Raw genomic sequence first — 25,871 nt, 5'->3', positions numbered from 1 at the left:
CGCTCGGCGCGGTAGGTCCCGATCGCCGAGGAGCTGCCTCTGCGCTCCTGCAGCGCCCGGGAGCRCGGGAGCTGAAGTGGTGTTCTCATGCTTCAGATCTGTCTTGCGGCTCTGCCGGCTTCGCTGGGTTTTGTCCAGCGTACGATGTTTCGCCGTGTCTCCGTGATGAGTGTTTGACTCGGGCTTCCCTCTCCGGGAGGAATCCCACGAGGGCTTGGAGGAAGCGTCCAGTGCYGATTCCTGTGTTCAAACCCTGGGAATCCCTGGGAAAAGTCCCTGGAGCTCTTTCTCCTTGGTTCTTGCTTGCTGCTGGCTCCCTGAGGCCTCTCGTGGCAGGCGCGGCGCTCCCGCGCGCGGTGGGCTTTGGGCAGGAGGCCGCTGTCCCAGCGCAGCAGCGAGCCGCGGCGCGGAGCGGTGCCGCGCGCCGACCTCCTCGCTCTGCCCTTTTCCAGGTCGCTACCTTTAAAGGCCGCTTTGAGCAAGCGAGAGCTCGAGGACGTGCTGGCAGAATAGGAAAGGTGACGTGGGGAGGGAAGATGAAGCAAGCCAGCCGTAACCCCCGCGCGCGCGGGCTGCGCGTCCTCACCTTGGCGGTGCCCGTGAGCCCACGTGCGTACGCGCTCCCCATTAACCACGTTATTCTTTCCGCTCCCGACTGCCTGACATCCTCTTTGCTGTGTGATCATTACACTTAATAAGACAATTAGGCTTAATCTGTTCTGTTTCCTCTACCTCGAGGCTTCCTTCTGCTCCGGAGCTCCTGTCGGCGCCCGCCCGGCGGGGCGTCCCGCAGCAGTGCGCTTGCTGCCCCAGCCGCCTCTCCTGGGACCGGGCGCCGGGGCGAGTCCCCGAGGAGGAGCCGAAGGGCTGCTCCTGCTCCTGCTCCTGCTCCTGCTCGGCCGCCGGCTTTTAAAAGCCTTTCTGCCTGGTTGCGAGGCCTTTTGGGCTGCCTCTTGCAGTTACCCAAGGATTCAAGGAGCGGGCTGCGGCTGCTGCGGGCTGCTGATGCGGAGCGTGCACGAGCGCGCGCGTCCTCGCGCCGGGAGGCCGGCTCGGGTACGGGACTCGCGCCCTGGTCGCTGGGGTGTTTGCTGGACTCGGAGGCACCGTCCCCTCGCGGCTGCCGTTTCGGGAGGGTGGATTTCGGGCCTGGGTGGAAAGGGCGAACCGAGCTGCTGCTTGCCAGCTTCTCTGAAGTTCGGAGCTGGGCGTTCTGCGCAGGGAGCTCTGAGCTATTTTGGGAGAGCGCTCCTGGGAAGGGTCTGAACCCTGTAAGCGGCTGTCCAGGGGGCACGCTGCTGTTCGTAAGAACGATGACGTCTGTAGTTTGGCTCCGAGCGTGCCGCGAGGACGTATATATATTGCTTTCTAAATCTGCAAGTCACGYACAGGGGGAAAGTTCAGGAAGGAGCACTAAGGGCGACGCTGGAGGAGCAGGGGGAGAGCGTCGGGCATGCTCTAGATGTGGTCGTATGTTATTTAAAATTACAATTTCCTTTACAGGGTTAAAAGAAAGCTGGATTGGACCTCGAGAGGCCTCTGCTCTCGAGAGGGCCCTTAGGTAATCAGTTAGCAGCGCATTCCTGACCTACCAAGGTAACCAGATAGGGCAATTGTTAATGCGCCGGGTAGAGGGGGAAGCTGTTAGTGATCCTTGAAGAAAAAACTGCCCCAGAAATAGCTGCTTAGTGGCGGCAGGGCACCAGCTTCTCCCCCGAAGATGGCATGCTGTTAACCGAGCTCCCCTGTCCGATCTGCGTGGAGCTGGATTTGATGGGTTAATCATTTCACGTAGCAGTAAACGTGYGCTGGGTCTTGGCACTGGTATCAATTTATAATCAGAATAAAGGTTCCTCTTATGCAATTTGCTAATTCCGCTGAGGCATGCCCGTCAGAAGTTCCCATTCTCAATATGCTTTTTTCCTGTTCGTCTGTGACTCCTAGAAAGCTAATTAGCTGCACATCCTCATTGCGGTAGTAGGTAGTTTTTCTAATTATTATTATTTTAAGCCTTAACCAAGGGATATGCCTGTGTATGTATTTGGACTTATTAAATTCTTCAGTATGGGACTGAAACGCTGTGCAGAGCAGCTCCAGGAATCAGGGCATGGTGATGYGGGTGGTATTTCACTGATCTTTCAGACTGGCTTGTACGTGTCTTGTGCCACCTAATTTTAGGAAAATGATTAAATAAAAGGGATCTAGTGAGGTGCTCTTGTGGCTGGTTTTACATGAAGTGACTCTATGCCCTCTTAAATGCAGACATCCAAATGCTGCTCCAGATGCAGCTTGGAGACTTCTACCAGACTAAATTAAGCACTAAGATGCATAAAAGATGGGGACAAGAGTGTGTGCCTGGTGCAAAGATTTCTTCTTGTCTGAGGAGCRCGGAGGTGGGCAGCAGCGTGGGGCTGCGCGACGGGCCAGCTGGCACGGAGCACGTGTCCGGCCTGCGTTAGGAGGCCGCGTGGGCAATTGGGAAGAGGAGAGTCTTTCTGCAACTGGACGTTGTAAATTGGGTGGAAGATGACTAGAAATGAGGAAGGATTACTAGGGGTGAGAAGAACAGAGGGGCTGTGCTTGCCGTAGCTGGCAGGCGGCTGCCAGGGCTGCAGGTGCCTGGAGGAGACGTTGCCCTGCTGCTCCCCGTGCAGGAGAGCAGAGCCGCGGGGACGCGCGGGTCCGTGCTGGCTTTGGGCGTCTCCCAGAGCTGCTCTGGGAACGCAGTGGCCAGCCYTCTGCTTTAAAATAACTGGCGTCAAGGCCCGCTGCTGTAGTTACTGGGCCGGGGTGGTTAACGGGTCAACCCAAATGTTTGTGCAGAACGTACAAACCAACAGACGCGTTAGGGGAATGACTGTGAAGCTGTTGTGTGTGCGCACGCTCGGCACCCGTGCCGCTCCGTGCAGCACGGATTTGGCATGAATTTGGACAGCCCGATCGTGGGAATGCCGAGAGGCCGCTCGTGGGGAGCCCGCGTGGCAGATGCAGYGCTCCAGCCGGGAAGCGAGCTGGTCGTTCCCCCCCTTGGAAGTGGGAGAAGCAGCAGCCCCCCGGGAGCAGAGGAGAAGGTTGCCCCAGGGTTTGGCTGACATCGGCTTGCGTGAGTCAGCTCCGACTCCAACGTTCTTGCTTTGTTCTGATTTCCTCTGCTTAAGGGAAAATAAATAGCAGCCCTTCTGTTTGTTTTCCACGGCCTTCTGGCCCTTTTCAACCAGCTCGGGAAGGAAGGATCCTGCTCTGATAACTGAGGGAGGGAAACCTTTCTGGGTCCCTCATCACGAAACGTTGCAAAGCCTTCCTCTTGGAAAGGTCCTTCCCCTTCCAGCTTCACCCTTGAAGAAATGGGAATACCTGGGCAGGATCCAGCGTGGTGGCACCTTGTTCTTTTGGTAAAAGTAAATTAATACGAGTCTCTTTCCCCAAGCCAAGCTGTAGTCGTGGGTCTGCAGAGGAGGAATGCGCAACCCCGCCATGCAGAATTCCTGCTGCGCTCGCTGGTGAACAGCGCTCCTCAGGTTTGAGTCCTSCTCTTCAGAGGCAGGCGTCTAGGAAACGCTGCAAGTGTCTCTTTAAAATCTGTTTGCACATGCAATCTCTAGAAAGCCTGCCTCCCRCCCCTTCCTTGCAAACGGGTAGTGATTTTTCGTGACTGAAAGCTAGTTGTCGCTAGACAAGGTGCAATCATTTGTAAATGAAATGGATTCTAGCTTCCTTTGGCCAAGCTTGAGGTAGAGGAGAGAGTGGAGATTAAAAGAAAAAGGGCAGAGGGGGCACTAAGTTGTAATTATACTATTTTTAAGTGTTTTTTTTAGATATGGAGATAAATATTTACTTCCAGTGTACAATTTGTCAACTGCTTTTAATTATAATTCTGTCTTATGGATTAAATACTTCAAAAATCATTACATCTTAAGCCCTAAAGCTACAGCTAAACAGCAGAGCTGCTCTGAATCCAGTTCGGGGTTAAATTCCCATCCCACGCTCATTAGGTTTATAGGGACAATTACTAAATGCACTGAGGRATGATAAAATCCGTACAGCACTTTGAAGGTGCTAACAGCAGCAGTTGCCTGTGTGCTTCTGCAGCCAGACATCAATGTTTTACTGGGAATTAGGAGGTGAAAAATTCATGCTGTAGAAAAAGCTGAGAGTAAGAGAACCTGGCWTAATTCTTCTTTCAGTCAGATCCTACCATCACTGCAATAGACATAAGTTTCTCCACTATTGCCTTTTGCATTATGTATCTGTGACCGTGATAAAGCAGCTTCTTTTCCTGCTAGTTACCATGCACGGGTATTACAGCCTGATAAGGAATGGTAATGCAACATGGGGCTTTGCTCTGCTCTGTGGCTTGGCCTCTGCTGACTGATTTTTCAATTGCTATTTGGGGCCTGGCTAGAATTGTAAAGGAGAATGAATTTTGCAAGAAAAAAGCATACTGGAATAACAGGTCTCCTCTATATATGCTGGAAGAGTCTGAATAGTAACGTGGAGAGGAATATATTGCTGCGAGGGATGGACGCTGTCCAGGATCAAACAGGACTGACTTTTTTGCTAATCGAATGTGAGCACCATCTTTTGTTATTTTAAGGTTTGTGCTCAGGGTCAGGAGAGAGCAGCCAGCAAGCTCCCTGGGGGGAAAAGCAGTGGGTTGTGCTCCGCGTGGGCGCTGCCCACTGCTCGGAGCAGAGTGCGGAGCTGCAGGGATCTGGGTGCTCGGAGCTGCACGCGGGTTCCCCGTCGGGTGTTCTCCGTTAACGGGAGCCTCCCTGGCTTTACGAGTGGGCGGCGATGCTGGAGAAATACCAAAATCCGCCTCACTGCGATATGCTGTCCCTCTGCACGCTGCCTGCCTTTGGGCTAGGTCCGGAAGGCTCGGAGGTGTTTGGAGGTGCCTGCGTCCCCCTCCTGGGCCCTTGTTCCTGCTCGTGCCCCCTTGAGCACGCGCGGTCTGAGCTGCGCGTTGCAGCCTGCTCCCGTAGGATCCACGCGCCTGCTTTGAACGAGGCCCTGCTTATCCGCAGGCRTGCTGAGTGCTATTGACAGTTCTTAGCTGTTCTTTGATCTTAAAATTTGCCTTTTGAATTTGCACATAGCATAACCCCCAAATTAATGCCTCTACCGTGAAATGGAAACCTGCTATTAAATTGACAGTAGCAAAAAAGCAAGACTGCAATTGGATGGGTGGTGAACTGTCAGGGAGAGGAAGACTGTTTTCGTGTAGATCAYGGCAAATATGTATACGTATATCTATAAATGCAGCACAATGTCAGCCTGCTATTGGAGTAAATTATGAGTCACCCAGATTCACTTGACACGCTGTCTGGTTTGAAGACGAGCTGTCAGCAGCTCGGCGCGGTGSCTCTTCCGCGCGCGTCCCGCGGCGGACGGCACCCTGGGCTCGCCGGTCCCCGCTGCACCGACGGCTCTGCCTCGTCCCGCTCGTCGCCTGCCTCCAGGCAGCTGGAGCCCGGAGGGGCTCAGGAGGGGGCTTCTCTTCCCTCTGCTCARCCTGCGTGTGCCGTGTGCCTTCTCCTTCCCGCGAGCCCCCGGCTAGCAGAGACCTGCTCGTTAAATGGCTTGCTCGAATCCAGCTCGTTTGGGCTGAACGAGGTTGGGCCGTTCTTCCCGCCGCAAAGCGGGCTCGCCAGCGTCGCCGGCCAGGCAGGGGCGGAAGGAGGGCTGCRGTCCCGCCGCGGAGCTGAACCTCCTCTTGCTTCGATCCTGGCGCGCTTCCGTCCTCGCTTCTGGATGTAACGCGTGGGCGACTTCTGCCTGCCCCGGTGTTAAGCGGCGTAAGACAGGCGGTTGCTGTTAATCTGGCGAGCGTTGCGCCTTATTAATAGGCTGACGACCCCACCAGAAAGGAGCGCACCGCCGGAGAAACAGAGAAAATTGGCTTGTTTATGCCTCTCTGCTCAAGCTCTCTGAGGTTTCTCTCCTGGTATTTTGCCCGCATCGATCTCATCATTTCTATCCAGGCTTGACGGCTCTAAGCACGCAGATGTGAGCTAGCAGAGGAAGGCGCAGGCTATGAGGCCACTTGCGTTGTGTCCCCGGGCTGCGCTGGTCGCGGCGTGTGTGCACGGTGATGCGCTACAGCTGGGGTGTGAAAATCTTCACGATGTGTTTTCTTGTCTCCCTTTTATCATGCTCTAATTATCAAGGAAATAGTGAGAGTGATGTGATTTTAACCTATTATTCTCAGGCTTCAGAGCTAATACGAACTGAAAAACTGACTGGATGAGTCCACTCTTCTGGTTTCAGGCTATTTGCAGACTCCCGAGAGAATCTTCCTGTTGGCTTGCGTTTGGTACATGTGTTTTTTAACATTTGTCCTGAGTTTATAGGTGGGGTAAACATCACACGTATGAATAAAYGGTATTTAATGAGTGTTTGGATTCCAGAGAGGAGGATGCAGCCGGGAGGGGAGCGGTGCTGCAATGACTTACTGCCCCTGATTCGAATTCTCAGAACACGCTGAATTTTGCAGGGAACGTGCCCTTATGAGCAGCTCACTGAGCGCTTCTCTGCCAGTGCGCCGAGACCTCGCAGCCTGTGTAAACTTAACCTGGGATGCCCCCGATCCTGCCCTTGTCCTTCAACTTGAGCCCGGGGAAAGCGGCTTGTCCTTGGCCCCTGCCTCCGGAAGGGTTGGTTGCGCGTGTTCGACACGGTGCGGACGTGTGTGTTCGGGGGTGTGGGGGCAGCTCAGGTTCTCGGGGTGGCAGCGATGCTCCTCCGCTGCTGTCCTAGCGTCGCGGCTCCCTCGCGATCCTGCTGCGGGCTGAGGACGTCTCGGAAGCGATGGGCAGATGGAGGAGTCTTGGAGCGATAAACACCCTCCAGGTTCAGGCTGTGCTTGCGGGTTTGGCTGCTGCTCTGGGCTACTCGTGCCTGTCTTCTCTGGAAATTTGGCTTAGAAAAAGAAGTGCCGCTCATGCAGTTACCCCGTGTCTGTGTGCGTTTCCCCCTTCATAAACGTGGACCTCCGATTTTGACTGACCTGCTGCGGGCGAGGTGCTGGAGTGGTTCTCGCTGGCTTCGGCAAAATAAGCCACGAGGTGGAGGATCAGGGCAGTATCCCAACCCCTGCTGCGAGAGCAGGGCTGCGAGCACGGATGCTGTCTGGACTAATCATCGGAGAGACCAAAGAGGAGCGAGATGCTGGGAACTGGGTTTGTTTTATTAGCTCTACTGCTTGCAGCRTCGCGTGTGCCCTTGTGGCTAGAGGCTCGATCTCAGCTCCACTGCTGAGCTTCAAGTGGTTTCTGTTGCAATCCAGCACCTGAAACAGTTTCCCCTGAGAACTCAGGACCAGCGTCGCTCGTGCGGCCAGTCTGGGGAGGAAGCAGCGACGTCCCCCCGTCTCCAGCGCGGACCTGGTTCTCCGTCTCCCAGGCAAGACGCGTTGCCCTGAGCTTCCGAAGAACGGGAAATTGGTTAACGTCTCCCCGGGGGTAATTACGCGGTCCCTTGTCCCTTGTTACGCTATTTTCCTGTAATGAATTAGCAATAAATTAATTGGGCTAGCTGAAGGGAGCGAAGGGCCTCTCCTGTGGATTTATCACGCTGCGCTCCCGGAAGGCGATGCGACGAGGCGCCGCGCGGCTCTTGGGTGCAGAGGTGATGGAGAGCTAGCGGAACCGTCTGCGTTTGGTGCAGCCTTTGGTTCCCAGCCTTTGTGGCTTTGCACCCGGCAGGCTTTGCTTGCTCTTTCCCATTAATTCGATCTACGCTGTTAGCAAATCATTACGGAGAAATATTGTGTAGAAATGAGCTGTTAATTGAAGTTTTGTTTGCTTTTTCTTTTACTGTTGCAAAAAGCCTTGCATAAGAAAGGACTGTAAAAATACAGGTTGCCACGTTACAAATACACAGGGCTGGGGGGAGGGAGAGGGGAAAGTTGTGAAACTGCTTTGCATTAGACTTTAATAAGCATGTGGAGAAAAAGCTCTCGTTAATCCCATCTGAGGCTTAAAGGTTTATTGCTGACGATTAAAACCTGAAATTGCGGTGCTGGCTAGACGCCGCCCAGCTCTTTGCTGGGTTTGTGGCTGCGTTCGCTGCGCGGTGATGTGCGGATCCAGCCTCGGGGGATCCGCCTGCCCGTCGGGCTGGGACGGGCACCCACCTGGGGATTAGATAGTCCTTGGCTGGTTTTGGTTGGTAGTGCATGGCTGCTGATTGCAGCCAAAGGAGCTTAAAGACAACCTAATCTTTATTTATTTATTTATTTTAAAATTTGAAGGATTTTTCTCTTCAGGAGGAAGGAGAGGGGATGCGATATCCTGCCCCAGTTGCCCCTTCCTGCCTCCTGGATGGAGGGATGACTTTTTGGGTGGTTTCAGAAGGCAGATGAAACTAATCCGCTATAAAATTTTCCTTGGGGGCAACCATTGCTGAAATAAGTAAATTTACTGGTTGTGTTACAAGGTATCTCTGAGCTTGCTGGTGGGAGGGAGATTGGTGGCATGAAACCTGTCTCTCGCTGTTACAGAGGTGGATTTTGCTCGTTTGACGAATTATTTATGTAGTTTTCCTGGATCATCTGGAGAAAGCAGCAAAAATGTTAGTGCGCTCTTGTTTTTGTAAGCACAGAGGTTACAAAAACATCCTTCTTTCTGCCATGCAAAACACTGCTGCTGCAAAACATCACATTCTGTAACAACCCCCCGAGGTTTCCTTAAGAGCTTGGGAGTTGCGTGTGCCTCCTCCCTTCCTGCACTGGGTGCCCATAACATTCCTGCTGTATTTTCGCTCCCTCCTAGAAAGGCCAAAGCCCCAAACAAGATATGCCAACAACAAAAATGTGCTTTTAATGTGAATATTGCTTTGGCCAAAAAGATGAATTTTCGTGGCTCTCCTCCCCGCCGGAGCGTCCCGCTCTGCCGGGCGGGAGCTGCTCCGTGCGCGGCGCGGTGCCCGGCGGCGATGCTGTCGGCTGCTCTCCCGCGTCTCGCCCTGAGATCCGCCGGCCAGCACAGACCCCTTAGCTGGGGTTGGCTGGGGGGCGAGTTCGTGCCGCTGTCGCCGGAGGGCGGCTGCCCGGCCGGGCTCTGTGCCGCAGGATGCCCGGCGGTCCTCGGTCCTCCTCGGGCGGYGATGTGCAGTGGCAGTGATTTATTCCTCGTGCCCAAGGGGCAGAGGCGACGCCTCTGCCTGCTGCTTGCAGTCTGCTAGAGTTACGAGTTATCAAAGGGGCTGATAATTAGCAGTGAATAAAATGTACTTGCAATGATATCACATTAGTTACAGATAAACTAATAGACCAGGCTTACTTAATATTCACTTAAGTGTCCCTGTTTCCAATTGTTAGGCAAAAGTTCTGGTGTCAAATTGCTGCCAGCTGCATTTTAGCAATGAGCCAGGCCTTCCAGCTTGATGCTATCTGTTTGCAAGATGCTGCTGGAACAAATCCGATGTGAAAGTGCTTGGATTTTTGTCTATGGATGAACCCTTTTTCCCCAGTTCCCGCGGCAGTGCTGCCATAGCTACAGCCTGGTGTCTCCCGCCGGCGCGGATGCCGTGCTAGGCTGCCGGAGGGAGCGAGGCTGCAGGAGCCAGATGGAGGATGCTGTGCGTGGGAGGCTGCAGCCCCAGCCCTCCCCGCTCCTCTGCTCCTGAAACTTTGTTGGTCCCACTGCAGGCAGCGCGTGCGCCTTGGTCCTGAGCCGAATGCCGGGGAAAGCCACGGTGCTTTGCATGCTGCAGGATCCGACCTTCAGAGCATGTTTCTTCTTGGGGAAATGGGGTTTTGCGAAGTGTTTATCGCGTTAAATGGTTGCTGAATTGTTCACATCTAGGCTCTGCTTGAGTTTGCCCCCCCCTCCCCAGTGAGGACGGGGTCTTCAGGAGCTGCCCTGGGGCTGACAGCAGAGGCTTTCCAGGCTGCGTTTGTGGCCCCAGGACCGCTGATGGCCTGCATGAGTGYGCAGGCTCTGCTTTCCATGCATTATTTTTTTTTCCATGCACCTTCTTCTGCAGTGTGGTTCATTTTTTCTCCTGCCACTTTGCTTAGTAGTGTCTGTTGGGCATAATTAAAGATTAATGAAACGTGCTGTTTCCGTCCCCTTGCCAGGGTCACGGGACTGGACTGCAGCGAGCGCTGGTGGGGAGTGGGAGAGGTGCAGGGAGCGCCGGGGGTCCCATGGCCGGCACCTGCCGGGGAGGTGGGCTCAAGCACGCGGCGTTTCAGCCCTGCATGGACCTGCAGAGYCCGGCCTTGGAGCAGCACCTGGATTCAGCTGATGCTTTGGCTCGACTGGGGACTTGCTCCTCCATCCTCTGTCCCCACGCGACCTCCCCTCGCTGCTGGCCTCCCGTCGGGTCCCTGCGCGACAGGTCGGTGCCCATCCGGCAGCTGCACCAGCTCCCCAGGCGAGGCTGGAGGAGCAGCACTGGGACGCCGTGAATAATATCTACAAAATGCCACTTAACGCGTGAGATAAAGAATTCAAAACTTCTGAGAAACAATCCGTGCTCCAGGAAGAAATATTTGCTGTGTGTTTACCGAATCTGGGAGCAGCTGGCAACATTAAGCATAACGCACTGCTTTTGTGGCAAAGAACAACAACATCGATCTCGTTTTGAACGCTTAACCTCCAGAGCAGCCGGGCTGCTCGTGGGACGGCCGAACCGCCGGGCCGCCGCTCTGCCGCGGTGGGCGCGCAGCCCGCCGGCTCCGGGCAGAGCCGAGCCGCCGCAGTAAGAGTAGTGGCACAGCTGTGTTCAGCAGGATGGGTTTTTCCCTCCCCTTAAGCCAAATTGTCAGTGCTTTGCCGTGTGCAAGTACCTTGTTTTGCTCATTTAGAGCTGGCTCTGACAGCTGGAGCCGGCTGGTTGGGGGGGACATGCTGCATGTCCTCGCGTTTTCCCCTTTTAGTGGGACGCAGTCTGTGCCGGTGCACAGCACTGCTGGGGCAGGGAAATCCAGCAGTGATGCAGATGTGGGGCAAGTCCTGGAGGGCCCAGTCCTGACCCTGAGCTGCCTCTCCCGGGGCAGGCTCTCGCTTTGCTGCAATCAGGTGTCGTTGTACTATAAATAAGAGGTATTTGCTCATGTCCCAAAGCGTGGATATTTTCTGCTATAAGTCACAAGGATGACTGCACCCACTTCAGGCTTTTCTCAACCCTCTYTTTTACTGCATTACAGCTGCACTTGAGCTGTTGATTTTCATATTTTGAGCGGTGGACCATCAGTGATCTTTGGCTTTGGAAGGAGCTGCGATTTAAATCCTCTTCGCGGGTGCTGCTAACTCCTTCCCTCGAACCCTCCCTGTGCGCAAGGTCCGTGCGGACTGCAGTCGCGCTTTACCGCCCGGGAGAGGTGCCTGCCGCGTTGTCCTTGGGGACGCCGCGCTAGTGCCGGGGGAACGCGGAGCCGGGCGGCTGCGGTTTGGAGGAGGCGCGTGGAGGTTTCTCGGGGTAGACGRGCTTCTGGCGAGGCAGCCTGCTGCCGCCGTAAAATCCCATCCCGGGCCCATCCTCACCTGCTCGGCTGTTTGCGTTCTTCCAATTAGCGCTGACTTCTGCTCTCTGCGGGGCAGTACCGAGTGAGTCACGCGCTCTCCTGCCTTYGGAAGGAGCCCCGGTTCAGCATTTTGCTGGCACACTGCTGAGATGGGAATCGATGCAGCCAGGTGGCGGTTGACTTTTTTTTAAACAAAAAAAACCCCCCAAAGCCACATTTTGAAACGGGGACGGCTTTGGAGTAGCGTAGGCAGCGAGCAGGAGGAACTGCCCTCTGCCGCGGTGCTCGGCGCCCTCCGAGGCTCCTGCTCGCCCGCTTCCCGAGGGTTGTGCGTGAGCCCTGCTGGCACGGGGAGAAGGAATCTGTGCTCGGCAAGCGGAGCTCCGCTTGGAAGCCTCAAGCAGTTGATACGTTGCTTCAGATAACAGAATAGCAGGCTGTTTTGCATGCAAATGGGTGCCCTTTGATAGCTAAGTAATTTCTAAGGGAACTATCTTCTTTTCTACCTGATCCTATTTTTAAATATTAATCCATGTTATTTGCCTAAGAAAAAGCAGAGATTTGCTGCTTTGCTGCTGCCGGGGCTGTTGCCTTTGTCACCAGGGTCTGTACGGGCAGCCAGGGCAACGCCGGCCGCGCAGCAGCCCGCGGGTGCTCGGGGCCGGGGGGGCCGGCCCGGCCGCCGGCGGGGACGCGCTGCGCCCATCACCAGGTCTCGGGGCAGCCGGGCTTGGTGGCATGCTCGAGGCAGGGGTTGTGCTCTCCACGCCTCCCGTTTTCTCTCTCTCTCTCTCTTTTTTTTTTTTTGGTCTTTTTATTGCTTCCTGGTCTCTGATCCGTTATCACTTTCTCTCTTTTAATCAGCRTGAAGTGAGAGCCTCTGGGCACCGTCAAGACATAGCTTATTACTGTCCCTTATCTTCTGTTTGTGTTAGCAGCTTGACAGGTCAGAAACATTTCTCCTTTTCTTTTTTTTTTTTTAATAAGGTGGTGAAATTCATTCTAGTTCTTCCTGCTGAGGTGCTCGCTGTACTTGTTGATGCATTAAGCCTTTCATTTCCTATGGGTTCGGGGAGCCTGTTCCAGAAATGCCAGCGTGGTTGTTGGGTTAAAGGCAGTAAAAAAATAAATTGGACGTGCAGCGTCGTTGTCCTTGCTGGAGCACGCCGAGAGTGGGCACCTGCGGGTTGAGCGCTGCGAGCTACGCAAAGCCAAACCGTCAGGCTCGGTGATCACGATTTCTCTGTTACTTCGCTCTCCTTCGGCAGCGTGGGGAAACGCAGATTGTTCAAAGGTCTTCGCTTTGTGTTTCTTTTAAAATCGAGTTTAATTGAATTAGCAATTTGTGAAAGCAATCAGATTGGCAATGCTAGGAAATTTAAAAGACGCAGTCCCAGGGACGTGCTTCCCTGTCTTCCCAGCCTAAAATCGCGCAGGGGCTGACCGGACGTGAGTCCGCTGCGGTCCCTGCGTTGCCTTCCCAGGCTTTACATTCCCGGCCGTGAGCGGGGACCAGCAGCGCTGGCAAAGTGGTGGCTCTGGTAACAGCAGGGCTGTGGGAAGAGGTTTTCCTGTGCTAACAGAAAAGGGGGAAAAAAATACAAACAAGGAAGAAAAAAAACCTCACCCCAGCATCTGATAGGGGTTTGCTGCTGGGCAGCCAGGCGCGCTCCCACGCGCCGTGCGGGAAGGAAATGTGTCCCTGCGTCCCCCGATTCTGCCTGTAAACGTGGAAGTGAAATTCCCCAATGTGCGCTGGATCGCCGGCGCCCCAGCACATCGAAACTGTGATTTGCATTGCTCCGKCCCCGGCTTTTCCAGCTGGCAGTCGGAAGCTGCAAACCCTGGAGGAGTGGAAAAGGCTGTAGGAAGTAGTTTTGCTTTTAAAAAAATAAAATTAAAAAAAAAAAAGAGTTTGCAGGGTGAATGAAAGTGCGTGGGGGAAGCTGACGTTGGGCTGCGCTTGGTTATTTGTCACGGTTTTGGTCTTCCTTTATTATCATCATCTTAATCTCAGGCTTGAGGGAAGCTCTGCCTGGTGCGTTGGTTCTCTGCACCGGTGCTTTGCGCCTTGGCCCCTGACTCCGTAACCGCGGAGCTTTTTCCTCGCAGGTATTTGGGTAGTTATCTTCCACGGAGCCGATACSAGGCGCTGCTTTAGGCGCGCTCGTACGATCCAGCGCCGTGTCGAAGCGGCGCTGCCGTCCGGCGAGTCCGTGCTCTGGCCAGAGCAGCGCGAAGCGYGCTTCTCCCCCGCGCCGCGCTCCTGCTGGAGGACGACTCCTTTTATTTAAATACCTACGTGGCCTGGGAGGCAAGAGCTGCCTCCCCTGGCGAGGCAGGTCCTCGGGGAGTGCGCTTTCCCGGCGGCGGGGACGGCTGCGAGCGCCGGCGCGCTCCCCAGGGCCTTGCCGTCGCGCGCGGTGACCTGGCTTTTCAGTGTTTTGACACCCAAAACTGAATTCCGAGCTGATGACCTGCTTGGTTTATTGGGCGTTCGATATTCCGGAGCTCGGCGGAGCCGCTTGGAGGGGAGCGCGGTGGTGGGTGGCGCGGGGCGGCAGGGCCGTTCTCTGCTGTCTGCCTGGGTAACGTTCTCCTCGTCTGCGGTACGCAAGAGGCCGTGAAGATCTAATGACCTTTCCGTCTTAGCTCCACGAACCCAAACAAGCTCGGTGGGGACTCCCGTGTCCCAGAATAGTTTTCCTCTGCGCTCTACGGGTTTTCCTGCCCGAGTCTCTCGTTGCATCAGGCTTTCTCAGATAATCAGCTCCTGTGGTTATTTCAGTTAGCGCTAATTAGTGGCACGAACTAATTAACGTAAGTTGACTTTCCTCTTCTCTTTCTAATGCTTTTTTAACTCATGGACACATTCCAATTAAGGGACCCATGCAGGGACCAGACAGAAATGACTCAGAGCAATCACGGTTGGAATAAATTGCGTGCTTTGCTGAAGGTCACTAATACTTTTCCAAATTGATGGAGTTGCATATTTGTGCCTGCCAACAGGGAGGTGACCTGACCTTACAACAAGCATCTGAAATATCTTCCAGTTTGCCTCGATTTATGTGTGAGCAGATTCCTGGGTACCGCACTGCAAAGTGTCTCAGCGTGCGCCGAGACTGGTAGCATGGAAAGTAGCTGCAGGAGAYGCTTCATCGTTATGGTGAACTTTGAGGCGAGTGGTCTCGACTTCAGAAATACGCTGCTGCTTGCATCTGTAGCAGTGTAATGATAGCGTAGGTGATGTGCTGGATGTCTTCTGCCTGCTTTTGCTTGCACAAGCGATTTCTTTTTTTCYCCTTGGTTGGGTTATTGTCGCTGGCAGAATCTTGCGGGTTCTGGTCGTGCCCTGTGCTTCATCCACGCTTCTTCTGCTGGCACCACGCAGCTGAGAGGCAGTTGTCTCTGGGCTGGGAGGAAAATCAGGTGATGCTAAAGCATACAAAACTGCTGTCACAGCTTGTGTAACGTGTTTAATAAAGTGATGGCACTAGCCACGTGGAAGGAGAGCCTTCTGCTGTGCCGCACGTAGCCTTCGCTGCAGTCCTGAGCGAGGCAAGAGCAGCGGCAAGCAGGGAGGCYGCTGTGCGTTGGGGAAGAGCTTGAGCCATCCCGTGCCGTACGTGTAAATTGTCCATGTGCGCTTACAGAGCTGAAACTTTACAGATATGGCTGGGAATTCCCATCCTTAGCTCTCCTCAGGTTAACATTGTCCTTGCAAGTAATGCTGCTCCCTTTCTGGAGGTGAAGGTGTGTCCAGCTCTGGCAGAGGTGGACTCTCTTCTGGATGATGGTTTCTCTAGGTGCTCTCACGCGTGTAGAGGAAGACTGCACTGCAYAAGTGCAAACTGCAGAGCAGGCCCATGAGTTTCCTTTTTTGATCTTTTCCTGCTGAAGTTCCTGTCGTTTCTCCCTGTGACAAGCATTTTCACTGGAAAACATTTATATCACTACCTGCTCTTCCAGCTACCACTTGTTGGGTGAACGGTYGCATAGCGTCCCCCGGGGGAAGGCCCGGAGAGCTGGCGGGGGTCCCTGCCCTCTCCCAGGTGAATCTGAACACGAGCACCTCCGCGGTGCATCTTGTAATTGCTGGGTTAATGGAGGTGAAAGTGCCCTGATTAAACTGCAATAGAAAGCAGATAGCAAATATGTGATTAGTATTAATAGCAGCAGTCAGACTGTATTATGCAAATGATGGGAGAATAGATGATTGCGTTATTCATCTTTAACCTTTATTTTTGTTTAACGTGACCTTACTCATGGAGGCTCTCATTACCGTCCCTGGCTGTTCCGCATATGTTGGTTTATTCTACCTGTTTCTTATCGGTTTTGTAGCTGTCACCAAGCAGAGCTGAAGAGCCCGCGCGGTGCCCAGAAACACAGCTCTTTCCTGCCACGTGTCTCCGGACTATGGGGAAGGCAGAAGCAGCGTCTGCCAGGTTTTTTTCTGGCCAATCCAGATAAAGACTCYGGCCCATTCTTGAATTGCAGCTGGTATTCATGAACCTTGTCCAGATTGGCAGGGATTCCTCCTGGGAGCGGTTCAGTCCTTATCGCCACGGGGGAGTCTGCTTGGATTCTCCGCAGGCTTTACACATAGCTGGACGTTGTTGGTTTTGGCCCTCCTCCTCTGCTTTGGGGAGGTTACAGATGGCGTGCTGGTATATGAAGTTTGGCAGGCCCTCAGGAGAAGTTCCACTGCAATAACGCTGTGTGCTTCTGAACAGAGTTCCTCAKTTGAGTCTCGAGGAAACGGGTTCATTTCTGAGCGAACTGTTTCCCTTGCAAACTTGACCCACATTGATCAAACTGTACCCAAGTGCAAAATGAATTTCTACTGAGGTCAACAGGACCTGAGACCGAACTTCCAGGCGAGTGAAAGCTTATCTCCCTCTTGGAGCACAATAAAAATGTCCTCGTGTGTGCTACTTATTTGGGCTTGATGATATATCTGAGTACTTCCTACCTGGATTCCTCGTGTGCTGGGGAGGATACAGAAATGGTTGTGATAACCCAGCAGCTCAGCTTTCTAGTAATGGCTYAGCAGTGCTGACGATAGCAAATGTCCTTCCTTGCTCTGTTGGTCTCCTCCAGGTTGATTTTGGGGGGTGTTGTATTTGTGGAATTGTTTCTTGCTGCAGACGCCCAGGAGTCCATCAGCTTTAGCCATATGCACGCACGTGAGCGCACCCCTCTTGGCCCACAGCTCCTAGTAACCCTGTTGTTATTGATGCTTCTGCTGGAAATGCACATTTATAAACAAAGAACTAAACTGTCTGTAGAGAGGGGGGAGCCCAGAAGGCGTGTGTCCATGAAGCAGTGAGAAGCTGATGTGATGGGCTGATCAGCTTTCAAACTGCACRCAAGCCAAAGCTGCCAGGAGAATGCTGGTGGGGAGATGTGGGAAAGACCTAAATTTCTCTCTTGCATTGCAGGGTTTCAGCGGACCTCCCCATGCAGCTTTTGCCTTGAGCTGTGACCCACGAGCGGTGAAAGAAAAATATGAGCATGAACCCACCCATCACCTGGACTACGAGAGCGAGCTGTCCATCCGGATAGGTAGAACTGGGCTCCATCCAGGCAAGCATCCTGTCATATACCAACCACAGAGCGTATGGGGAAAATGCCCCTGTTAAAGTGGCACCCAGACTGTAACGTATGTGATTGAAATTAGATCAGTTTTGATGTGTGCATGCGAAGTGCACCTTCCCTCCAGTCTCTGGATCTGTCTCTGCGCAGGCTGTCTCTTATTGCAAGAATCATGACTTTTGTTTCTACTTCAGTTCTCAAAACCACTTGCATGTTTGTCTGCAGCTGTGAATTATTGATAGTTAGATATCTCATTCACCAGGGAAATGAAATCATTGACTCAAGTTTATTTTCAGCGTGGGCGCAGTGAGCACCACCCCTGCCCTTGCTGAGCTGTGCTGCGTTGAAGGTGTCCCGTTATACCGACCCTCAGTCGCCCTCCCTGATCATAGACTGTGACTGGCGGTTGTTTTGTCGCTCCTTATGTTGGAGGTTAATAGAATTTCAGCTGCCAAAGTGAGGAATAGAATGTCGTCTTGGCAGATATTTCTTCCTGATGTGTTTTTTAAAGGAAAAAACACCTCCTTATTCAAGGAGGTGGAACCTGGTGAGGTTTCCCAGTTCCAGGGAAGGTGATGGCCCTGCAGCCCCTGGCCASCCTCACCCCACCACGGGGCGTGTGTCCCTCTCAGGCCTGGATCCAGTCCAGGCAGAATTCAGTTAACACAAATTTTTTCTTCATCTAGTTAACAGCTTTTCAGTAGACAAAAGGCAGTGTGATTTACTAAATGAATCTGATTGTTCTCCTGCTTTTTCTTGGAGAGAATTGGAGAGAAAGTGGCAGTTTACAGTTTCTTGAATGTAACTGGGAGCTGACTCAGATGAAGAAATGACCCTTCTTACAAATAGCATTAGCCTCCTAAATCAGGCTGTGTTATTTTACTGCATTATATAATTGCATTTTTCATAAATTGCTTCAAATCCACAGGGTTCTTCAGGATTTGAAATATCAGCTTGGATTTTTCCAAAGGGATGGAAGGAAGTCTCGTGCTTGGCTCCAGTGGGTTTGGGGATTTTGATGTCTTTAAGCTCCCAGGACAAATGCAGACTTGAACGCTGCTTCTAGCCCTGCAGTCACCAAGGCTGTTGCGAGGTTTTTGATAYTTTGTAAGGTCAAAACATTATATTTCAGGTGCAGTTTAATTTTATTCTTCAAGGAAAAAAAGTAAACACTCCTGCATTTTCCAGTCAGTTAAACTGCTCGGATTTTGTTTTTATCTCCTCTCTTGGTTGCAGACAAAAACAGTGCAAATGGTTTTGAGAATAGAAAACTTCCATTAGGCTCTGTTGGTTTTCTCTGTCTGGGGAAATTGTGTTGTGGATCTGCAATACGCTAATTCTTTTATTGTCTTCTCTTACTTTGTTCTCGTGCTCACTGAGATGAACTTGGTATTTTCACAAGATGCCTCATGCCCTCTGCGAAGGCAGCGCTCTCCAGCTCTGTGCTCTTGGCTGTGCTCTGGGGAGTGCTTGGGAACGTAATGGGTGTAAAGTGTATGACTTGCTGGGACGTTTCAGAATTAATCGTGATTGAACCATTGACCCTTACTTCATATTTACACATCTTAAAATACTTAAAGCCGTGAAAACAAAAATACTGCAAAGCAAACCCCAGAATTGTTTTGTGATTGCCGTTACCTTCTGGGGATGATGGTGAGGAGAGGAATAAGGGAACTGGTATTGAAATGGCTGGAGGAGGTGTGAATATGCAGATTTTAGGTGTCCTGCATGTCTGAGGCCTCTGCTGTTAGAGGTTCAAACGTGTGCTTAACCTGGCTGCTGTGAGAGGCTGGGAGCACGAGCAACCGTGTAGTCATGCGTGGTCGGTGGGATCCTTGTAGCTGTCCAGGGTGGCTGGTGCTGCGCCTGCAAGAAGATTTGCTTCAATCTGTAAAAAGGTGGATTTGTAAAAAGTGTAAGRAGGAGGTGGTGGAAATGCAACGATTAGATCTATCCCTCATCCACTCTGCTGGGAGAAAAAAAATATTCTATTTTTTCTTTGAATCCATTGGTTTTCAGTCATTTGCAAGTTGTTTGTAAAGAGTGAAAAAGTGCAGTGCCATCCAGACTGGATCCGAGTGCTTTATTTCTCTCCGAATGTACTTGGCAAACGTGTGGCTGGGGCTCTGTAGCCCTCCAGCTCCTCTCCGAGAGGCTGCTGTGAYGCTCTGTCCTGCCCGTTCCCGGCTGCGGAGGCTGCCGCAGCGGAGAGCAGGGCATTACAGACAGCAGAGCGTCTCTGAAGGAGGCCTTGTGGTGGTCTCCAGCAGCTGCCTTCCTCGTGGATGTGTGAAGTAGTGCTGCGTATCTGCATGAAATGGAGTATAGGCGGATTTGGTATGAATTGTAGTGAAAAGTGTGCGTGTCTAGACACAGTATTTAAAGAGTGGGATAATCACTAGGCTTTAATTGCTACAAAGTAAGGAGAACCCAGCCTTGTCTTTAGTATCTCTGGGTAGGAAACAGATGTAATTGTATTTCTCTGCCTCCCTTGGCGCAGATCGTGCAGGTGAAGAGGTTTTGTTCCTCTCCCGGTGCAGCCAGCTGAAGCCCTCTCCCGTGCTGCAGGCGGGGACCGCGAGGGGCTCAGCGCCCCGGAGCAGAGTGCTGCAGAGCGCCCCGACCCCCAAACCTCGCCCACGGGGGCTTGCAGGCATCAAAACGAGGGAAAATTAGTTTCAGCAGGTTCACTGYAGGTCGCCGTGGCTCTGGATGCCTGCAGAACTGGAAGTCCAGATTTGACCCCTTAAGYGCTAGCTGCAGATGGTGGTGTTCTTGGGTAGTTCTCAGAAAGGATTTATATTCCCCGTTGCACCTTGAAATCTGAGCCGTGACTCATGCTTCTAGAAACTGTGTATTTAACAGGGAGGGATGTTGATTCCTTACAGTGTCCTGGTGCAGAATGATTCATGCCACTCCAAATCAGATTACAGAAGAGAGTGGGAGGRCAATAATATTCCTCATCAGCCTCCTTCGCTCCTGCTTTATATCCCTGCTGCAATACTGCAGGTGAAACACCGTCCGTGCCCAAGGAAATGCTTTTTAGGCGCCTCGTGGCTGACGGGTTACAGCAGAGTGCCTGTAAAGTGCCCAGAGTAAAACCTCACGTCCCAGTTCAGTGCTCAGCCGGGACTGTCTCGCTGCCTTGGCCGCGCTCCGGCCGCGGGGAAGTGGGGGAAGCTGGCTGCGGGCTAAGCTAGCTGCTGGCGCGGGTTAACTTCGGCTGTCTCGCTATGGCCCAAACGTTTTAGGGTGCTCAGCTAAGTTCCTGACCACAAACCCAAATGAACGTGTGCTGAAGTACCTGCCTGCACGGCAGCATCTGCGCTCGCTCGTCCGTCTCGGAAGCGTGGACGTTGTGCCAGAGGGACGTCATGGGCTTCCAGCCCGGTGCTGTCAACACTGTTAAGTCCCTAATGCTGTTAAGGGGAATCAGGATTCATTGGAGTGACTCGACTGATTTTTGGTAGAGCATGACTTAGGAAGTGGCACGATGGCATTCCTGTATAGATGCTCAGTAAGCAACTCCACCTGGGAATAGTAATTAGAAAAAGTACAGTGTCTGAAATGGCATACTTAAGAAATGAAACTTCATTAAACTTGCTAGTTAAATGAACCGCGAGGCTTGGAGCATCATAGACAAATCCCACTATGTTTAATCTGTATTTTCTTAAATTTGAGCTGTTCCATCAAGCAGCTGAAACACTGTGCAGATGTCTTTAGCTGAGGAGGACCCGGTGCTTCAGCCGACAGAGCTCCCGGACGGGGTGTTGAAGGGGCTTCCGTGCTGCCGGCACAGACCCACCAGCAAGGGCCCCTCCTGCCACGGTGTCCTTGAGACCGTGCTTGCGTCATTTCAGCTGCATTAGAAGCAGTTTTCTACTAATTCTCTACCTCCTTTCTGAGGCTGTCATTTCAGCCCTCTGCATTTATTTTTATTTTTATTTTTCCCCTTTCAAAGAAAATTACTGTGCATCAAGGTTACGGCTGTAGATACAGGAGCAGGCCGTGYTCACGTAGGGTCTCTTTCCTCAGTGCGCAGGCGGTTAAAGTTCCGTAATGATGAAATAAACTTCTGATGAAAGGAGGGAAAGGAGCTAGTGAGGCAGGAGAGGAGGCAAAACCCCTCGCAGGCAATAGAAGGAAGGGGCACGGGTTGAACTGTGGGCTTCGTGTTTGCGCTCCAGGCAGCCGTATGGATATTGTTTGCCTCTCTCGTCTGGTTGTGTCCTCGTAGTCGTAAAATGCACTCCTTGCCCGGCTATTTCTGAAATAGGGGATTGTTTGCTCCGTGCTTCCATTAGCGTCAGCAGGAGCCAGTGAAATTTTCGTTTGCCTTTGGAAGCTGGCCGCCTCTGTGCAGCCGAGATCCGAGCTGATGGAGCTGGGAAGCCTCCTCGTTAGGATGTGGGATGCAGTGAAGTAGTTCAGAAAATGAATGTTTCAAAGCTCCTTATGGCTCCCGTGGAGCGTGTTCCAGCAAGTGGGGTCACTGGAGGGCTGCAGCGTGTGTGGAAACAGAACGAAGTGGGTCCCACTCGCGGAGTAACCCCTCTTCCATCACCCTCCTGGCTGGTGGAGCTTTGGCTCCAAGTCCAGGCTTGTTCTGCCCTGTCCGTGGGCTCCTTTTTGTTGCTGTCTCTCACGGTGCGCAGGGAAAGCAGGAAGACTCYATAAAAACGGTCTGTTCCCATAATGAGAACATGAGTGGTTTGCTGAAGTGCTTGCCCTGTACGTTTTCTCCATGTTCCTCGTTTATGCAAGCAGAAGGTGAGGCTGTGAAGGCGAGGATGATCTATGCAGCCTCTCCAGCCATGAAACCGTTGTGAGTCATGGTGGCAATATTCAGCTGGAGCCTTGCGTGTGCCTCTGAAAGGTTCATTAAGTCATTACAACTTATATAACACGAAACTCCTTATGCAAAATGGATTGTTTGCTAGGTTTGGACGGTTTCACTGCATTTGTAATAACGTTGACTCGTTCACGCCACGCTTGGCCTTCTCCCGAGCCTGGAAAACTGCCGCTTTCAAAAGGCATCAATTCATTTGGGGTTTTAATAGCCAGCTTTGATGATGAACGCCTCTGGCGATGGCTGTATTGATTTAAAAACATTCTGATGCCCCTTTCTGGAGCTTTCCAAATGGTTATTGACCATCGCTTTCAGACTGGGTTCTGCAGTTGTTTTTTATAATCAGAATTAAATATGAATTTGTATGCGCAGAGCATTAAAAAATCAAAGCACATAAGTGCAAACTGATAAAATTACTTCTTCAAGTGAAGGTTTGTACCCCTGTTATTCTGGTCAGAACCACATACCTTGGAATAGAAATTTTGATTTCTCAAGTCTAAATGAAACATGGCAGTTTACTGTCACTTGTTCTTGGTCAGACTGTCAATTCACCTAAACATCTTCTTTTGCTCCACTTTTCAAGCTGTGCTTAAAAACGTTTTGGAAATATTTGCAGTGGACCAAATTCTGTGCTTCTACACTTACCTTAATCTGCAGCAGATAAATCACTGAGTTCAGTGGACTTTCTCTGAATTTAAAATATTAGGATTTCCAGCTACACATGGCCTGATCCTTAAGTAAATGCCAACCTGTGAGCCCTCTCCTTAGCTGTCAGCTGTACCGTGTCAGGACCGTTCTCTCCCGCCTCGGAGCCGTGCCGAGAGGGGCTCTCCGGGCTGCGTGATCCATCCGTTTGCTGTTGCTCGTCTCCACCTTGCTTCAGGAGCAGAGAGCCTGTTTTCACACGTGCTGATGCTTGTGTTATTAGCGATAGGGAGGAGGAGTAAAACCAGACTGCAGCAACGCTGGCGAAGTACTTCCAAATTCCTTGGTTTTACGATGTATTTTTGAGATGGTGATGGGTCTTTAAGGAGCTCAGCTGCCCTTCGAAGGGGGCGAGTGTCCAGCTGGAGCGGGAAGGTGGTCGGAGGTCCCGGGCGCTTGAGGAGCGGCTCTTCAGAATGGCCTGGGGACGCCTTTGGTGGCTCTGTCCTCCGCTTGGGTGGCGGTGGAACGGTGCCGTGCCGCGGTGGGTGAGAGCAAGCGCGCGCCGTCCGTGTTTCCCGGCTGCCCCGCGGAGGGGCAGGCGCTGCCCGAGAGCTGCAGAGCCTTTCGTCGGCGAAGGGCGTCTGCTCTGAGCCGGGTGTCCTGGCTGAGCCAGCGCATCGCGGATTTAACAGCGCAAGGACGCGTCTTTGCTTGTGCCCAGTCTGCTCTGGAGCTCAGCTGCGTCCTTTCGCTCTGTCTCAAAACAAAGTCRCCGAGCAGAGGGCTGGGTAGGGCTGTAAACGCGGCAGGGCTCTGCGYCCGAAACACGTGGCGGTGGGTCAGCCAGGGTCTCCCTCCCCGGCTGCCCGTGGTGGACGTGCAGGAGAAGCCGCCTGCTTGGGAACCTGCTCTGCCAGCGCCCGTAAGCCGTGCGCGCAGCCTGCAGAGCTGGGTTGGGCTTCCAGCCCGGCCGGGGACACCGGCAGCATCCTGCTGCCTGTGCTCGCTGCTCCCTTCCGTGCTCGTTTTATTTAACCATGATTTGTTAATCTAAGCAGCTAATTAAAGTCTGCTGAATGACATGCTGGTTAAGACCTATGCCTCGAAATCAGGTCTATTAGCAAGTGTGGAAGCTACAGAGATGGTTTTTGTGGTGCTTATGCCCCCTTAATCAGAGGAGTCATTTCCCAAATTGAGTCTTGTTAATTCTATGCAATATTATCAAGGCGCTTTAATTTCCTGGCTATACCTGACAACCTGTTAGGTCTTTCTCACTCAATTTTAATTCTGCATCCTGCATCTGTGTACAATAAGTTATTCAGAAACACATTTCCCATCCTCGGCTGGTTGAGTCATGCTGCTCCGCTGCTCTTCCGTGCTCGTGTTGGCGGGCGGCCGCGATGGGGCACGAAGCCGCCGTCTCGGGGTCCCGCGAGCCCGGGTGGCTTTTCCTGCGAGGGCAAAGCTTGCGGAGGGTTTTCCTGCCTGTGCCGTCAGGCTCCGTCTTGCTCGTGCGAGGGAAGAGCCCAGACCGTGATGTGTCCTGGTGTTGACTGGTCAGACAAGTGTGAACACGTGTGTGCGGGTCCCCCGTGCGAGTTTGCACAGGGAGGAGGCTGGGGCAGACCCGCGGGAGTAATCACGTGTGGTTATAATTACTGTTTACTCCCCTCAAGTGTTATTGCTCTAGTAATAGGTCTCTTGCCTTAGCAAGGTAATAGGACATTAAAATGTCCCTAGAGGAAGATCTCCAGAGACGTGCATTGCTTCAAAACCCCCGAGTTCCCGGAGTGGTGGTCTTGCGTGCTGAAAGCTGTCTGGAGGGCTGAAATCGTGTCTGAGCCAGGAGCGGCCTGGAAGGGGGCTTAGCACGAGAGATGCTTGGGAGAAAAGCCACTCCACCGCAGCTGCACTAAGGAAGCCCTTAAATTTCAAGGTTTATCAAGCTGAACTGAGCTAACAATCAGGATTTCTGTCTCTGGAGTGGATGAGCTTTGGCTCCATTCAATAAACACAGTAATTCATTTATTTTTGAGCTATGGTTCTTCAGCTGAGTGGAGATGTGAGCAATTTTCACTCACCGTAAGGATGCTTTGAAGGAGTGGACTGGAAATCAGGAGCTCTAGCAATCGCTGGCTTTTGCAGCAGGATTTGCTGAGGAGAAATACCAGGGCAGGTGTGCGAGGTCCGTGAAGGCCATCGTCACTACTTTGAAAGAAACAATAAACTACATTGAAAAATGTGCTGTTCCCCATGTTAAAACTAAAACGTTTTAAGAGAAATGAAGAGTGTAAAACATTGCACAACGGTATCTCGAATGATTTACTGCGGCTTSAGGTGCGTAAAGGCGCACGCAGTGGGGATCAAGTGATGGGCCAGGATTTCGAGCAATCAAAAAACGGAGCTGGGGAGCCCGCTGAAGTTGTCCGTCCTCCATCCCACCCCCGGATCGTCGCCTCCACCTCCGCCACAGGTTCCTTTTAAGTTTTGCTGTCCCTGGGGTACGCTAGTTTGGCAAAAAATCCGCGCGGGCTTTCGAGCGGGCGCGCGGCAGCGCGTCCCCCACCGCCCTGCCGGGGACCCGCTCCCCGTGCGAGCGGCCGGCGCCCGCCGAAGTCAGCGCTGCGCTGGGATCGCTGGCCCGTGCCCGGTGCTTGGAGGCGGCTGCGGGGTGCTGGGCGCTTCGGGGCTCTGCTGGTGCTCGGGGTCGGCTCGGGGCTGGCGCAAAGCTCGCGCTGCCCGGGCGCGGAGGGGAGCGCGCGGGGAGGCCCCCGTGGAGCTCCTCTCCCTCGCCGTGCGGAGGGTCCAGGTGCTTTTTCTTTTTTTCTCCTCCTCTTAAGGCACTCGCTTGGTTTTCCTCGTCTTGGGAGTTCTCCCRTGCTTCGTGGTGTTGGTTTCTTTCTGATCTGATTTCAACACGTTTGCGTTTTGATTTCTTGCGTCCTGAGACGGCTGTTCRCGTCCAGGCCTCCCTCTCCTCCTCCTCCGTGTGGTATATGGCACAGGATGGTAGAACATGCCTTTTCACTAAAAATGGGTGCTTTATTTCCCCCCCCAGGAAGCCTTCCCAGAGGCCGGCACTGYGCGCTCCGATAGCAGCCGTGTTTGCGCGGGGGCTGCTCTCCGCGCCGGTGGGACGGGGCCGTCGGTGCAGCYGGCCGCCCCCGCCGCGGGGCGATGGCCCGGGTTCCTCCGCGGGCCGAAAGGGAGGCGGTCGGCGGGGAGGCCGTCCTGCAGCTGGAGCGTTTAGCACCCGTGAAACCGCAAAGGAAAACGAAACGCAGCCCGTTTGCGAAGACGGAG

At 53.0% G+C, this 25,871-nt stretch overlaps 1 protein-coding gene across 3 annotated transcripts in view; it reads left to right on the top strand.

The window, feature by feature from the left end:
• SLC39A11 (solute carrier family 39 member 11) overlaps positions 1-25,871 on the top strand; it is a 97,420-nt gene that overhangs the window by 17,482 nt on the left and 54,067 nt on the right. For 2 of the 3 annotated variants that reach the window (XM_085304749.1, XM_085304748.1), the window contains one exon: positions 16,918-17,062. In XM_085304749.1, coding sequence (XP_085160875.1) covers positions 16,918-17,062 — 145 coding nt within the window. The remainder of the gene's footprint in view (positions 1-16,917; positions 17,063-25,871) is intronic. The other variant, XM_085304752.1, reaches the window with a different exon arrangement.

The sequence above is a fragment of the Rhea americana genome, unplaced genomic scaffold (assembly GCF_003343005.1).
Source record: "Rhea americana isolate MKP2758 unplaced genomic scaffold, rheAme1 scaffold_21, whole genome shotgun sequence".
NCBI lineage: Eukaryota > Metazoa > Chordata > Aves > Rheiformes > Rheidae > Rhea > Rhea americana.
The sequence above is the reverse complement of the archived record's forward strand: the minus strand, read 5'-3'. Positions and strand labels throughout refer to the sequence as shown.